General features: G+C 40.5%; 1 protein-coding gene across 2 annotated transcripts in view; it reads left to right on the top strand.

The window, feature by feature from the left end:
- Nucleotides 1-17,546, top strand: part of NWD2 (NACHT and WD repeat domain containing 2) — a 179,423-nt gene that overhangs the window by 157,848 nt on the left and 4,029 nt on the right. For both annotated transcript variants that reach the window (XM_015076960.3, XM_053217468.1), the window contains 2 exons: nucleotides 7,264-7,408; nucleotides 12,317-12,906. In XM_015076960.3, the coding sequence (XP_014932446.3) occupies nucleotides 7,264-7,408; nucleotides 12,317-12,906 (735 nt within the window). The remainder of the gene's footprint in view (nucleotides 1-7,263; nucleotides 7,409-12,316; nucleotides 12,907-17,546) is intronic.

Below are 17,546 nucleotides of genomic sequence, written 5' to 3'. Positions count from 1 at the left end.
AAGTGAGGTTGATTCATGATGCAGTTATCATTGTCTCCTCTCCAGTTTGGCTCCTAAATGTATCTACTATGTGTCCCCTGAAACAGAATAAAGGAGGAAGAGAAAATGGATGGGCCTATTCCTTATTAAGGATTCCTAGACAGATTGAAAAGAAGGCATGGTGGTGCCCAGCTGGCTCAGTCAGTAAAGCATGCAACTCTTGACCTCAGGGTCACGAGTTCAAGCCCCGCATTAGGTGTGGGGCCTACGTAATTAAAAAAAACACATTGTTTTCAACTTAAAGAAGGCATAGATATCCATCCCTCTTCCGAAGAGAACATCCTTGATATATTTGGTGCTCAGGCATCTCTGAGAGGACGACAGCCCTGGCTTAGCGACAATTCTTCATTCAAGAACCGTATGTATTTGCCATCCTGGTATTTAACATAAAGCATTTTCTCCACGCGATATGGAATCATGTCAGGATCCTTCATTTTCTTCGTCCCCCTCCATGCACTATTCAAAGTAATTATCTGCAAGATTCTTGCTTCTATGGATGGGAGTATTAGGGCATATCCAAGCCATTCCCCAGTTAAATATATGCCAGGAGGATATGTAGTTGCTGGTAAATGTAGATATCAAAAGACATAATACCTCAGGAAACCAGGTTTACATAGTGGTTTGGGAGCACTTGCTCATGTTACTATTTAATTGGCTTTAGATGCTCCTTTGTCATTTGATTTTAAGATCCTCCAGGGGAACTTAAGTTATTCTCTAAACCCCACCCATGCAGGTATTTCTGCATAAATTTTTGTTAAATTAATGAAGGTGTGAATAAGATTATCACCAAGACTCTATAAATGTTACTTGTTTGGTAGGCAGTCCTCCCATTCGATTGCCTAGAGAATCATAAAAACAAATGAAGAAGAAACAACTAAAGACGAATGGAAACATATGAGCACCTCTCTTTTAACTTTCGGTTCTCTTTAGAGGATATTGAAGAGATCAGTTTTTTATGAAATTTGTATCAAAACCCAAGAGACACTTGCTGCTTAATCTGCTAGCAGTGCACCATACCCATGAGTTCTCCTGAGGACTGGCCCACTAGCCTCACCTTGAGCTCAGGGAAAATTTTGTTAAAACCAAGTTCTGCACACCCTGCCGCTGCCTGGCCCACAGCTGCCACCATGCCATGCCCAGCCATGTGCCCTCAGCCACCCTCTAGCACCAAACCCAGATGTGCCTCGCCGTCACCACACCCCCCACCCAGCCTCCCATCCCTGGCCACCCTGCGGCACAGGCCCCGACTGCCTTAGCACTTCAAGGATCTGACGTAAGCCCAGGGGCCCAGCACAAATTTTGCTAACACTGACGCCCCATTCCAAGTTCCCTGGCGGGCACACCCCCTCAGAGATGGCCTATCTGGTTTCCACTAACACCACAGAGAGAAAGAACAGCCCACAACAGGCAGAGAGTCAGTACAGATGACTGCACTGAAAGAAAAAGTGACTCAGACACCACAACAGGGCATAAGCAACACACACAGGATACTCTTCTGAAGGTCCAGGTTCTGGTAAACAGGAGACACTGCACTGCAGGGCACTCCAGGACCTCTTCTTGCGGTCACTACTTTCAAGAACAGAAGACACAGGTGACTTGCTTAATACAGAGAAACAGACACAAAGAGACAGACAAAATGAGGAGGCAGAGAAATTTATCCCAAGTGAAAGAAGAGAACAAGGCCACAGCCAGAGATCTAAGTGAAATAGACATAAGTAATCTGACTAATAGAGAATTTAAAGCGATGATCATAAGGATACTCACTGGACTTGAGAGAAGAGTGGAGGACATGAGTGAAACCCATAACACAGAGATAAAGAATAACATAGCAGAGATAAAGGGCTCAATAAACAAAATAAGAAACACACTTGATGGAATGAACAGCAGGCTGGAAGAAACAGAGGAATGAATTAGTGACCTGGATGACAGAGCAATGGAAAGTAATCAAGCTGAACAAAAGAAAAGAAAAAAAAGAATTATGCAAAACAAGAAGAGACTTAGGGAACTAGTCCCAGAAGAAGAAGAGAGAAAGGGGATAGAAACTTTATTTGCAGGAATAATAGCTGAAAACTCCCCTATTCTGGAGAAGAAAATAGATCCAGATCCAGTAGGCACAGAGAACTCCCATCAAAATCAACAACAGCAGACCCATGCCAAGATATATTGTAATTAAATTGATAAAATCTAGTGATAAAAAAATTTTTTTTTAGCAGCAAGACCAAAGAAGTCAGTTACTTACAAGGGAAAACCCATAAGTCTAGCAGGAGGTTTTTCAATAGGAACTTCGCAAGCCAGAAGGGAGTGGCACGATATATTCAAAGTGCTGAATGGGAAAAACCTGCAGCCAAGAAAGCTCTATCCAGAAAGGTTATCATTCAGAATGAGAGAAGAGACAATTTCCCAGACAAATAAAAATTAAGGACTTCATAACCACTAACCCAGGTCTGTAAGAAATAGTAAAGGGGTCTCTTTAAGTGGGAAGGAAAGACTAAAAGTGACAGAGCAGTAAAAGTGAATATTTCTGTAAAAAAATCAATCAAGGAATTCACAAAAAAATGGGTATAAAATAACATATACCTAAAACATGGGGAAGAGAAGAGAAAAGAATGTGTTCAAACTTAAATGATGATCAACTTAATATAGACTGCTATATGCAGAAGAGGTTATATACAAACCTAATGGTAACCACAAATCAAAAATTACTAATAAATATGCAAGGAATAAAGAGAAAGGAATCCAAATTGGCAAACATAATAGAAGACAAGAAAGGATCATAGAAAATCTTCAGAAACAACCATAAAACAAGTAATAAAATTGCAATAAATATATACTGTCAGTAATTGCTTTGAATGTAAATGGACTAAATGCTCCAATCAAAAGACATAGAGTGACAGAATGGATAAAAAGACAAGACACATCTGTATGTTGCCTACAAGAGATTCACTTTAGACCTGAATCACCTGCAGACTCAAAGTGAGAGAATGGAGAAATGCTTATCATGCAAACAAATGTCAAAAGAAAGCCAGACTAGCAATACTTACATTGGACAAAACAGACTTTAAAAAAAAGACTGTAACAAGAGTCAAAGGTCACCATGTAATAATAAAGAGGACAATCCAACGAGAAGATATAACAATTGTAAATACTTATGCACCCAACATAGAGGCATCCAAATACACAAAACAGTTAATAACAAACATAAAGGAACTAACAAATAATACAATAATAGTAGGGGACTTTAATAACCCATTTACATCAATAGATCATCTAAACAGAAAATCAAAAAGGAAACAATGGCTTTGAATGGATTTAACAGATATATTAAGAACATCCCATTCTAAAACAGCAGAATACACATGTTTTCAAGTGCGCATGGAACATTCTCCAGAATAGATCATATATTAGCCCACAAAACAAACCTCAAAAAATACAAGAAGATCAAAGTCATACCATGCAACTTTTCTGACCACAATGCTATAAAACTAGAAGTCAACCACAAGAAAAAATTTGGAAAGACCACAAATACATGGAGGTTAAATAACATGCTAGTAAATAATGAATGGTTCAGTCAAGAAATCAAAGAGGAAATAAAAAAATATATGGAGACAAATGAAAATGAAAACATAATGATCCAAAACCTTTGGTATGCAGTAAAGGCAGTTCTAAGAGGGAAGTTTATAGCAATACAGGTATACCTCAAGAAGCAAAAAAAAAAATCTCAAATAAACAACCTAACCTTACACCTGAAGGAACTAGAAAAAGAACAACAAATGAAACCTAAAACCAGCATAAGGAAGGAAATAATAACGATTAGAGCAGAAATAAATGATATAAAAACCAAAACAAATAAATACACACACACACACACACACACACACACACACACACACACACACACACAAGAAGCTGGTTCTTTGAAAAAATATCAATAAAATTGATAAACCTGCGTCCAAACTTATCAAGGAAAAAGAAAAAGGGCTCAAATAAATAAAATCACAAATGAGAGAGAAATAACTGACACTACAGAAATACAATTATAAGAGAATATTATGAAAAAATAGATGCCAACAAATCGAACAACCTAAAAGAAATGGATAAATTCCTAGAAGCATATAAACTATGAAAACTGAAACAAGAACTAGAAAATTTGAAGAGACTGATAACCAGAAAATAAATCAATAATCAAAAATCTCCCAACAAACAAAAGTCCAGGGCCAGAAGTCTTCACAAAGGATTTCCACCAAATATATAAAGAAGAGGTTAATACCTATTCTTCTCAAACTATCCCAAAAAATAGAAATGGAAGGAAAACTTCCAAATACATCCTATCAGGCCAGCATTATCCTGATACCAAAAGCAGATAAAGACACCATTTAAAACTGTAAGCCAATATCCCTGATGAACAAAGATGCAAAAATCCTCAATAAAATATTAGCAAAGTGAATTCAATAATACATTTAAAAAATCATTCACCACATTCAAGTGGGATTTATTCCTGGGTTGCAAGGGTGGTTCAATACTCATAAATCAATCAGTGTGATATATCACATTAACAAGAGAAAGGATAAGAACTATATGATCATTTCAATAAACACACAAAAAGCATTTGACAAAGTGCAACATCCATTCATGATAACAAAGTAGGCTTAGAGGGAAAATACCTCAACATAATAAAGTCTATATATGAAAAACCCACAGCTAATATCCTCAGTGAGGGACAAACTGAGATCCTTTCCCCTAAGATCAGGAACAAGACAAGGATATCCATTCCCACTACTTTTATTCAACATAGTACTGGAAGTCCTAGCCATACGAATCAGAGAACAAAAAGAAATAAAAGGCATCGAAATCTGTAAGGAAGAAGTAAGACTTTCACTATTTGCAGATGACATGATACTATATTTGGAAAACTTGAAAGACTCCACCAAAACCCTGCTAGAACTGATACACAAATTCAGTAAAGTTACAGGATACAAAATCAATGTAGGAAAATCTGTTGCATTTCTATATACCAATTATGGGACAGCAGAAAGAGAAATTAAGAAAACAATCGCATTTACAACTGCATCAAAAATAATAAGATACCTAAAAATAAACCTAACCAAAGAGGTGAAAGACCTGTACTCTGAAAACTACAAATAACCAATGAAAGAAACTGAATATGACACAAAGAAAAGGAAAGACATTCCATACTCATGGATTAGAAGAACAAATATTGTTAAAATGTCTACACTACCCAAAGCAATCTACACATTTAATGCAATCCCTATCAAAATGCCAACAGCATTTTTCACAAAACTAGAACAAACAATTCTAAAATTTGTATGGAACCACAAAAGACCCCCAATAACCAAATCAACCTTGAAAAAGAAAAGCAAAGCTAGAGGCATCACAATTCTGGACTTCAAGTTATATTACAAAGCTGTAGTGATCAAAACAGTATGGTACTGGCACAAAAACAGACCCATGGATCAATTGAACAGAACAGAAACCCCAGATATAAACCTACAACTATATGGTTAATTTTCAACAACTATATGGTTAATTTTCAACAAAGCAGGAAAGAATATCCAGTGGGAAAAGGACAGTCTCTTCAACAAATTATGTTGGGAAAACTGGACAGCAACATGCAAAAGAAAGAAACTGGACCACTTTTTTTTTGCACCATACACAAAAATAAATTCAAAATGTATTAAAGACCTAACTTGAGAACTGAAACCATAAAAATCCTAGAACATAGCACAGAGAGTAATTTCTCTGACACTGGCTATACCAAATTTTCTAGATAGGTCCCCTGAGGTGAGATAAACAAAAGGAAAAACAAACTATTGGGACTCTATCAAAACAAAAAGCTTCTACACAGGGAAGGAAACAATCAACAAAACTAATAGGTGACCTACTGAATGGGAGAAGATATTTGCAAATGACTTATCCAATAAAGGGCTGGTATCCAAAGTATATAAAGAACTTATAAAACTCAACCCCCAGAAAACAAGTAATCTAGTTAAGTAATGGGCAGAAGACCTGCACAGACATTTTTCTGAAGAAGACATCCAGATGGCCAATAGACACATGAAAAGATGCTCGACATCATGGATCATCAGGGAAATATAAATCAAAACCAATATGAGATATTCACACCTGTTAGTGTTAATGGTTAAAATCACCAACACAAGAAACAGCAGGTGTTGTCGGTTAAAAGAGAAGGGAAACTTCGTATGCTGTTGGTGGGAATGCAAACTGGTGCAGCCACTGTGGAATACAGTATGGAGGTTCCTCATAAAGTTAAAAATAGAACCACTCTACTATCCAGCAATCGCATTACTGGGTATTTACCCAAAGAATACAAAAACATGAATTTGGAGGGATACATGCATCCCTATGTTTACTGAAGCATTATTTATAATAGCCAAACTATGGAAGTAGCCCAAGTGTCTATTGATTGATGAATGGATAAAGAAGTTGGACAGTGGAATACTACTCAGCCATAAAAATGGAATATACACAATGGAATATTACTCAGCCATAAAAATGAAATCTTGCCTCTAGCAACAACATGGCTAGAGGTAGAGAGTATAATGTTAAGTGAAGTCAGAGAAATACAAAATACCATAATATTTTACTCATGTGGAATTTAGGAAGAAAAACAAATGAGCAAAGGGAAAAAGAGAGGGTGGGAAGGAGGGGGAAAGACAGGGAGGGAGGGAAGGTGGGAGAGAGAGGAAGAGTGAGAGAGAGAGAGATAGAGAGAGAAACCAAGAAACAGACTCTTAACTATAGAGAACAAACTGATGATTACCAGAAGGGAGGTGGGTGGGGGGATGGGTTAAACAGATGATGGGGATTAAGGAGTGCACTTGTGATGAGCACCAGGTGATGTATGGAAGTGTTGAATCACTCTACCATACGTGTAAAACTAATATAACACTGTGTTAACTCAATATAATTAAAATAAATATGTAAAAAAGAAAAAAGGAAATACCTGTTATAATAAGAAAGCGCAACAAACAAATTCTGTGTAATTCGGGTAAATTCACACATAACATGGACATCATTTCTAACTTTCAGGGTTATAGGGGGATTCAACGAGATATGGCCCGTTAGGCACCTATCATAATATTGGCACATAAAGGGCCTTCAAATAATAGTGCTTTTCTTGCACTTAAATAGTGACTTATCTTTTGATGATTTTAAGACTAATATCTCCCTTTTACAATTCCATAGATGCAGCCTTCTGCCAAAGCCAACAATGAGAAGACCTGGCAAGAGATATCAGATGAGATCAAGAAGATATTCAAGGCTGCTGTAAAACTGTTACATGAAAAGGGGAAAATGAAATATAGCCAAGCTAAGAGGTACCTGTTCTCAGGTAACTGTCACACATCTTTGGTAAACTAAAGAAGAGATCAGTAAGAGATGTGTTCATGGCTTCCCTTTTATGGGTCTACGAATTTCATTTCATTTACTGCCTGATGAAATCTAACTTTTCTAAATGTTTCCTTCTCCTGGAGAGGCAAGTGTTCTTTTCTTTTAACCCACAGATGGGCCTTTACTTAATTTGATGACTTCTCCAGAAAATGTGATTTTAAAAGAAGTCAGAGGAGGCTGCAGAGAATAGAGCAAACTCTGCCAGTGTTCTCAGTTCATTCATTCATTCTGTTCATTGATTCATGCACTCACTCACTCACTCACTCAGCAAACATTGAGAGCCTGCTATGTGCCAGGCACTGAGGATACAACAATGAATAAGAAGGCAGATCCGTCTCTCCTAGAACTTATTTTTTTTAGTGTGGGAAAATAAACGACAGGCAAGTTATCAAATAAATGAACAGGATCATTTTGGAAAGGATACATAGGATGAATAAACAAGACACAGTAACGGGGTCTGGTTAAGGAAGTTGCCTTTTAGTTTTGTTGAACGATGTGGGGGTTCAGATGTCGATAGAGTGGGCAGTAAGGAAGGGACTTTGAGCTGAATGATGGGATTCAGAGCCAGCTGTACTCTAAGAGAATTCCGGGCAGGGGGATTACCAGATTCAAGATCCCTGAGAGAGGAATGTGCTTAGTAAGTTCCGGGAGCAGGAAGAAGGTAAAGGTAGCCAGGCCTGGGGAGGCAGAGGTGAAGCATAATAAGAACCTTATGCTTTCTTCTGGGTAAGCGGGTAAGCCATTAGAGGTTGAGAAATAAAGAAGGCGGTGGCAGGATCTCATTTAACTTTAAAATAAAACAAAAATCTAAAACAAAAACCTTAAAATAAAAATGAGCAGAGACCCACTTGTCAGCCTTTCTCAGCCACAGAAAGGAGGCTTTATTTTTTAAAAAAATTTTTTTAACATTTATTTATTATTAACGGACAGAGACAGAGCATGAGCAGGGGAGGGGCAGAGAAAGAGGGAGACACAGAATCCGAAGCAGGCCCCAGGCTCTGAGCTGTCAGCACAGAGCCCGACGTGGGGCTTGAGCATGCGAACCGTGAGATCATGACCTGAGCCGAAGTTGGACGCTTAACTGACTGAGCCACCCAGGCGCCCCAGGAGACTTTATTTTTAAAGGATGTGCAGGAAGCCACAGATCTGAAGGAATATGTCAGCTGTAGTTTCCAGGGGACAAACACAACTGGGTAAAAATAATCAGATATAGAACATTTATTTTTAAAACTGATAATGAAGAATTATTGAGGAAAAAGCAATGGCAGATGCATTTGCAGGTTGGTTTTGTGAATGACGTGACAAAGAATCTATGAAAACCTAAAAGGCACTTGAAACCATTCTCTCTGTATACGTGTATTTCAAGCTTAGGGAAATTATAAGTATTTTTGAGAAATGCATTCTCTGGAAGCTATCAAAAATTAGGTCTGATTTTAGGTCTCTCTGAAAATATTTAAATTGGCCAGAATAAGTACTATCTTTAGAATACACAGATTGACAAATATCCTTGTTCCTCTGGGATCTTTTTGATCCAATTTTGAGGCTCCAGTTCTTCATGTTTATCAAGAACAAAACCTGGTCCTAAAAATGTGCTGTAATGGGAGAAAATGCCCAGAGCAAAAGCCTTCCTATTCGTGATGTAAGAGATGCCAATTTGGGGAAGGCTTCCTCTTATTTAGGATCATACAGTTCAAGTATTTCACCAGCAAAAACTGTCCCCTAATTTTCTCTAGAGAACTCTGTCCATGTGGCCAACCATAGGAAGATGAATAACTTCATATTCATACTATGTAGTACAAACACTCCTTGTGGACTGTTCTCTGCTTGGAGCACATCTCTTAAAGATATGCATGCTTCTAACAATTTTATTTATTTTACATTTCAAGCTCATTTTAAGACCATGTCTACACAAATAAGAATGGCCGGGGAAGTGTCGGTGTGTTGAAGGGGATATAGTAGATTAATATTTTCAGAAATGTTGGAATATGAATACTTGGTAGCATCTGGGAAGGTGAACTCTTTATATCTGATATACATTTATATCTGAATGTAATTTTTCACACTCCCACTTTCTCCTTCATAAAATAACAGCAGAGGAAGAGAGGTAAACTAGACCCCAACACAGTGTCCAACTATGAACATTAAAACTGAGTGGTCTCAGGGACAGTAGTTTTGGGGATCTATATCTCATGAATGACAGTTGCCAGGGCTGGAACTCTCCTAACGTTATCTTCATCAGGTGCCGTGGCCAGTTAAACTTTAGGATATTTAGAAAAATGCAAAGACAGAAAACAAATATGGTGCTCCGGGAAGAATTTTCTGGGGAAATTTATAATATTTATAGGCAAATAAATATCAATAATTATTAATAAAAGTCCCCCCAAATCACAAGAATACACTTGGTTTCTAGAAATATATCTATGGAGTTTTCTTTGTCTCATGTGACTCACTTATTCAGGTATATTTAGTAAGTCTATACCATCAACCAGGCATTCTTATGTACAGCCTCTTTTTTCCCCCCTGAGCCAAGCTTAGATGGGTTCTACCAACTTGGTTTGTCTCTATCTCTTCTTACAATCCCTTTATAATCAACACTCCTGATTGAAACATTCTTTCCATAGGAATGATAACAATGTCAGTTACAGTTGATTTGTTTTCTGGGCCTCAGAGGTAACAGTGCATATCTCTGGTTATCATCTGTTAGGTATACGTGCTATAGGTTGACATCTCCTTCGTCCTCATGACGCACAGAAGGTAGCACCTGGTTGATCCAGGGTGCCCCCCGGCATGTTACACAGATGGCCGGAAAAGAGGAGCCAAAGGCTCCTTCTGTAGGTTTCTTACAGCCTCCCTCATCTACATTACAGTAAGTTCTTACTCCCATAAAAAGAAGAGTAGATGTAGATTGTATAAGGTCCTTTAACAGGCCTCATTAACCAACTTGCTTGATCAAAACCCTTTGTATTATGTACTGAGGACCATAGCACAGCTCACTCCACACTGCTGGCTATAAACATATCTTTTTTACTTGAGTCATCGCTTCTGACTGATTGCTATCATTACTGAAAAAATTATCAAGAGAGTTCCACAAAAAGGCACCACTTAAAAATACAGTTCCCGACTTCCTTCATAGTTACTGTATAGAATACATGTATGTTCTGGGTTTTGTTTGATGTTGGAGTTGTGGCCAGCAAGCACATTGAAATGTTTTGTTTCTTTCTTTCTTTTTTAAGTTTCTCTATTTATTTTGAAGGAGAGAGAAAGCATGAGTGGGAGAGGGACAGAGGGAGAATCCCAAGCAGTCTCCACACTGTCAGTGCAGAGCCTGATGCAGGGCTCAAACTCATGAACTGTGAGAGATCATGACCTGAGCCAAAGTCAGATGCTTAATCGACTGAGCCACCAAGGCGTCCCAGAATATTTTCAGTTTCTGGCCACCCACACCCTGCATATTCATGGCCCACCCCAAACCCCAATTCTTCCATCAGATCATAGCCTAGTAGTCACCTCCTTAAGGAAGGCTTCCCTGACTCTCTAAGTAGGGTAGCCCTCCTAATGGTTTGCTCTTATTGTACCATATTATTCTCCTTCACAAGACTAAAAAAGTCATAAAACATTTCTTTGTGGGATTCAATGACTCAAGTCCACCAACCTCTACTAGACTGTAAACGCCATAATGGCTTTTTCTCTCAGCATTGTCTATTTTCTCTCAGCACTGTATCCTGAGCAGCTAGCAGCACACCTGGCACATAGTAGACACTCAGTTAAGACCAACTGGATGAAGGAAAGCAGAGGAGGGTGGGGAGGGAGCCAGTTTTAAAAGATTACTTGCCTCAAAGTTCATTGCCATTGGTTTAATTATTTCATTTCTTTTTATTTGTCCTCCCTAAAATCATGCACAAGTGATGTTTTTGTTACTAATGCTCCAGTTCTAAATGTTGCTATGGGGCCTCAGTGATTTATAATGTGTATTTACTTGTAAGCATATTGTAAGCCATAACCCGGTTTATTTTCAAATAAATAAATGTACACACTAAGTCCCTTTTCTGTACCTGCTCCAATGGACATAATGGAAGTTACAGTGATATGGGTTAATTCATATTGATCAATAATCAGAACATGATTATATGCTGAACATGCTCTTATACTAGTATTTACACATACCTGTCTGGGGCACAATGCACCCCAAACACAATGGTGAAGCCACATTGTAAAGGAGACACTGACAAGCAAAAAGTAAACTGGATGTGTCCTTTGGCCTCTTCCTCATTCCTGCCTGGCTCCAGCAGGTCCCTGCTCTTCGCTATTAGAACCCCTGAGGTCAGAGAAGCTGAACAGGAACTTAAAAGAATCAACCATAAACTTGGTACCCTTTCTTTTTCATGCTTATGTTCAACTTCTCTGGGAAGGCAATTAAATAATTGTAAGCAAAACCCACAGTGTCCCGGTTTCCTGGCTGGTTTGGTTTTTTTTCCCCAGGTTTATTTCTTTACTTATTTTTGAGAGAGAGAGAGAGAGAGAGAGAGAGCGCGCGCGCGCGCACATGCACATGTGTGTGCATGCAAGGGGGAGGGGCAAAGAGAGGGAGAGAAAGGAGCTGAAGCAGGCTCCACACTGCCAGCGCAGAACCCGATGCAGGGCTTGAACTCCCTAGGCGCCCCTAGGTTCCCAGCTGTTTAGGAAAAGGCAGATAGGAAATTAAGGAGTCAAGAGAGTAATCTACAGACAACTCTGCTCCACACTGCGAGCTAAATAGTCTCCCCCAGCGACTAGAGAGATAAGTACTGGGAGTGCAGGCCCACTGCTCCTTTGCTCTAGACAATAAACCCCGTGCCATGTTTTCTTTCAGCGATAGAGGACGAGTTTGACTTTGCTCTAGGAAAGCAAACTCCAGCATTCCTAAAGAAGTGTGTCTGCTACATTCGGAAAATTGCTAACATTGAACGTTTTGTGAAAATCCCAGAGATGGGAAAGTACATGGATATAACTGGAGCAGAACCAAGGATTATGCGGGACGCAGAAGCCCAAGAGAAGCTGATAAAACTCAGGGATGAATTTATTCCTACTCTTGTTGCGTCATCTAATCTGAGAGTGTACACGTCGGTTACTCATTGCGACATGAAACTGGGATATTCCCAAGAAATAGAAAATCATTACATAGAAGGACTCGGTAAGCAATTTTATGAGGACATGATCGATATAATTCAGGCAACCGTTCAGCAGAATTTTGACACCGAAACTGACACGCTCTACGATGAAATCCTCCAGCATGCGTCATTATGTAAGACATACGCCTCCTTCTATGAGTACAAATGTGAGTCTCTCAACATAGTGCATAAATATGTTCTTCCGAGCAAAACTGGGCACATCAACCCCCTCGTCATTTACGGCGGACCATGTACCGGGAAGACTCTCCTGCTGGCTGAGGTGGCAAAGAAGGTAAAAGCCTATTCTTTCACCTGCTTGTTTGTAACAATCTTTTACTTTGCAGAGAAGATAAGTTGATCGCGGTCATTTCCATTTTCTGTGAATTTTTATTCGTCTTTGTGGAATGGATACTTCAGTGTCTCTCTTATGCTGGTGTAACAGTCAGAGTGAAAGAATAAGGCACATCGGGTGCAGTTAGACAACAGCTTCATTTTTTTCTCTTTGGTCAAACTCATGTTGTGGGGCTCATTCCCATTTGGATGGAAACCAGGGCAGATCTCACAGCTCCCGTCACCTCTATCACCACAGACAAGCCCTCCAGTCACTCTGGACACGGAGTCATTCTCAGTTCAGAAATTAAATATGCCCAGTCTAAGGTGATAATTAAAACTTGAGTTTATATTTCTCTCCCACAGCTGGGGCTCACTGTAAGCATGGCACCTGCTGTGGGAAGTGGGGATGTGATTGTCTTCTCCTTCTTTCACCACATAGTACTTCTTCCCCTCCATCCCTAACCTCAAGCACTAGACCCTTGTAGGGCTGTGACTCCTATAGAGTTGTGGCTTCGGGGATACAGGAAAGGTAAGGTGGCCAGAAAGTTCTTACGTGACCAGTACTGTTCTGAATATTGGGTTCCACCCTCTCTAGTCTTGGCAGGTGCTTACAAAGCTCCCTCCTATTTCTTCTGAGGCCTTCTTCTAGTTTCCTGGATGTCCTTTCCCTCCCACATCCCTTGACCTGTACTCGCTGAGCATCTTACCTACAGTTCCCCAAACACAGGCTGATGCATTTTTTTTTCCAGCTGGTCACTTCCATGGCTCCTGGACATGCAGCCACACTTCTAATACCTTTCTGCCAAGGTCCATGGCCCAGCAAGCTCCCTTGGACAGGACCTGGGGCAAACAGAACCAACCAAAACTCTGTCAGCTCAGTCTTGCCAGTGGCCCGTATCTGACCCATGGGGGACATGCAGGTACTTTTCGCCCTGTGAAACTCCAGTTGCAATACAGAGCTCTCATTCACTCCTCCATCCCAGCAGCTAGCCAGTCTTGTCGGTCAACCTCCATATTTCTCAGGCGTCTGATGACATCTGTCTCCCCAGCTCTGGGGACACCCCATAAGTGGTTCATCACTGCCCCTTTCCCTGGGCGAGAAGTGGGGACATCTCTCAGCCCTCCCCTTTGGGAGTGAGTGGTCATAGATATGCCCCCCAGCACCCTAACCTCCAGTGTTTTTCTTGGCCTCTTGAAACGCGTCTTTAGGCTGAAGGTGAGTAGTCCACTAAAGGCAGCAAAACTGGTTTTCACAAGTCCCTTACAAATTTTGCATGATGGTCTGGAACCTCACTCTGGAATGTGGTGTCTACTGTCTTGGCATGTCAGTCTAAACTGGATGAAACTAGTTCCATTTTGAGCTCCTGTGCACTTGCTCTCCAAGCCTGATGGTCTACATTATCCTGGCATTACTTCAGCGTCCCTATACTGTCGTTCCTGTGGTTACTCTCCCGAGAACACAGCTTCCTTCACCTTCACAAAACACCCTTGTCATCTGTCACATGCTACACAATCTCAGGCAGGTCATCTTGAGGACAAGAGCGGGGACCGTTGTGTTCCAACTTATATCGAGATTAGGTTCCTGAGAAAGCACGCCAGCAAAAATCAGGTGCATAAGCTTACTGTTAAAAAGTCCTCAGGAGGAGCGCCTGGGTGGCTCAGTGGTTTAAGTGTCCAACTCTTGGCTTGGGCTCAGGACATGATCTCAGATGAGATCGAGCCCCGAGTCAGGCTCCCACTGACAGCGTGGCACCTGCTAAGGGTTCTCTTTCTCCCTCCCCCAGCTCATCCACACGCACCCTCCCTCTCAATCTCTCTCTCTCAAAATAAATGAACATTTTTTTTTAAAGCCCTTAGGAGAGTTAATTTGCCATTTCTTAATATGCCAAGCCCAGCTGCTGGTTTTTCCTCTAGTGTTAAATGACATAGCTCTTTTCTAATTGAACACCGAAAGCAGTGGCAGGCTTGCATTTAAGACCCATGCTGTGTCAAATTAAGTTTTGTGTGCGTGTATGTTTGAATACTAATTTGTATGTGAACCTTCACACTTCAGAGTTGTTCCAAGTAAGCAAGACAGCAACGCTACAAGGAGCACATAGCAGCTGAAATCCAAGGAGAAAACAACCATGTACACCATTTCACGTTCACTTGAGGGCTCTTTTACTCTGGAAGAGGGAAGGGTGAGGTGGTTGAAGGGACAAATGTTGTTGGACTCGACTATATTAAATGTGCATGGGATGCAACTGTGCGTGCTGTAGCCCAGGAGGTAAAGAACTGTGAAGCATGTGCTGATGCGCCTGTAGAGATAAACAGTCTCCCCAGGGGCAGAGTGTGGTGACAGTTGAGTTGGTCAACTTGAGAAATGTTTTGTTCTGTTTTTAATGTTTATTCATTTTTGAGAGAGAGAGAGAGAGAGAGCAAGAGCAAGTAGGGGAGGGGCAGAAAGAGAGGAGACACAGAGTCCAAAGCAGGCTCTAGGCTCTGAGCTGTCGGCACAGAGCACGATGCAAGACTTGAACCCACGAACCACAAGACCATGACCTGAGCCAAAGTTGGACACTAAACCAACTGCACCACCCAGGTGCCCCGAGAAATGGTTTTCTGAGCTCTCATTCTTCTGGACGTTTTGTTCAGCCACCAGTGTGTCTACTCACAGTCCAGGACCCTGGTGCCACAAGAAGCCTTACCTGTTTCTACGTCCACTGCCTCTGCTCCACTCGCCTCTCTCCTGGGGAATGTCTGTCCCGCCGATGACAACCTGTGCTCTATGTGTGACTTCATGTCCCTTGTCAGGATGCAGACAGACATCTTGTGTTTATCTCGAGATTATCTCCTACATGCCTAACATTTCCATGGACACAAGCTCATGATCAGAGAGGCACTCTCTACAGATATCATAGTCTCAACAACGCATGACTAGCAGGAGAGAGGACAATGCACATAATCATCATAAGCAATCCACGGAGGGACAAAATACTGCATTCTCTGATTTGCCACTGAAGGACAGTTGTAGTAGGACGGCAGGATTATCTTCCTCCATGTCAACCTCAAAGGTTGGGGCTAAACAATAAACTGCTTCTTTTCCTGAATAGCTCATGCTGAAACTGACATCCATACTTTTTTCCAAACTTACTCATACCTTAACCTGAACTAGATCTTTTTTCCCCCCTAAATTTATTTATTTTGAGACAGAGAAAGAGAGCGCAAGTAGGGGAGGGGCAGAGAGAGAGGGAGAGGGAGAGAATCCCAAGCAGGCTCCGCACTATCACTGCACAGCCCACAGAGCTGGGTGTGGGGCTCAAACTCATGAGATCATGACCTGGAGCTGAAGTCGGACGCTTAACTGACTGAACCACCCAGGTGCCTTGAACTATATATCTTGAGGAACCAAGTTTCATAAACTTACTTACTCATTTATAAAATATGTTTCCTAAGGAGTACCCTTGGTAAATTCCAAGGGTTACTAAAAGACATTATTTCCCTAAAAATAGACTTTGGAATCTGTTTTACACTTTGATCGTATCCCTTCTTGTCCTTGCCTTTCCAGACAGAGAAATGCTAAACTTAGCAGCCCCTTTATATATGTTATCTCCTTAACTCTACAATTTCAAGAGAAAAAAAATAAATAACTCCAGCTTTGTCTCTTGGTAACCATTTAACTCTCAGCAAGTCATTTCTACAGTCTGGGCCTCAGTTTACTCTGCTGTAAAATGATACTATAATCCATCTATCCTACAGAGACATAATGCTAGGGCTGATAACTGACTGTTTATATATGGTAAGCTGTCTGTTATAAAAATGCAAAATTTAACAAAATTTTAGCCAGCATGATATAGATTTGTTTTAACGTTTATTATTTGAGAAAGAGACAGAGAGCAAGCAAGGGAGGGGCAGAGAGGGAGGGAGACACAGAATCGGAAGCAGGCTCCAGGCTCTGAGCTGCCAGCACAGAGCCTGACACGGGGCTCAAACCCACAGACCACGAGATCATGACCTGAGCTGAAGCCGGCAGCCCAACTGACTGAGCCACCCAGGTGCCCCTATATAGATTTTTATGACAGTGATAAATAATCATAAAGATGACCCTGTATCTCTGAATCATATAAGATTTTATTCAGTATCTTAGTATTATTTTTACTGCATTCTAATTAACTAGGAATTTGATCAGCCATACGTGATCTCAATTAATGAAAATATCTGATGCAATATAATGTGTAAATCACTACTTAATCTATTCATTGAACAAATACTAAGCACCTACTGTGTGCCAACAACCATTCCAGGAAATAGGATTCAGTGATGAAAAACGGACCATACTGGATATGCAGATTTTGTTTGTGAAATACTTTGTAACTTTTAGAATACAAGCTAAGTGCTGCCTTGTGATTGAATAATACTTTTATCACTATTTTATTACCTTCAGTACAGTGATCCTGAGGGTCTCACTGATAGATTTTAGTGCATGAGCTTTGTGACAGCTCTTTGATCTTCTCAGAAGGTTTCCTGGTTCTAAGCCACTCTCTGCATGGTCAGGGTTACCAGCAGTCTGACCTCTAGAGAGAGGAAATGCTGTTGTACGTGTTATACGTGTACATATAT

The sequence above is a fragment of the Acinonyx jubatus genome, chromosome B1 (assembly GCF_027475565.1).
Source record: "Acinonyx jubatus isolate Ajub_Pintada_27869175 chromosome B1, VMU_Ajub_asm_v1.0, whole genome shotgun sequence".
NCBI lineage: Eukaryota > Metazoa > Chordata > Mammalia > Carnivora > Felidae > Acinonyx > Acinonyx jubatus.
The sequence above is the reverse complement of the archived record's forward strand: the minus strand, read 5'-3'. Positions and strand labels throughout refer to the sequence as shown.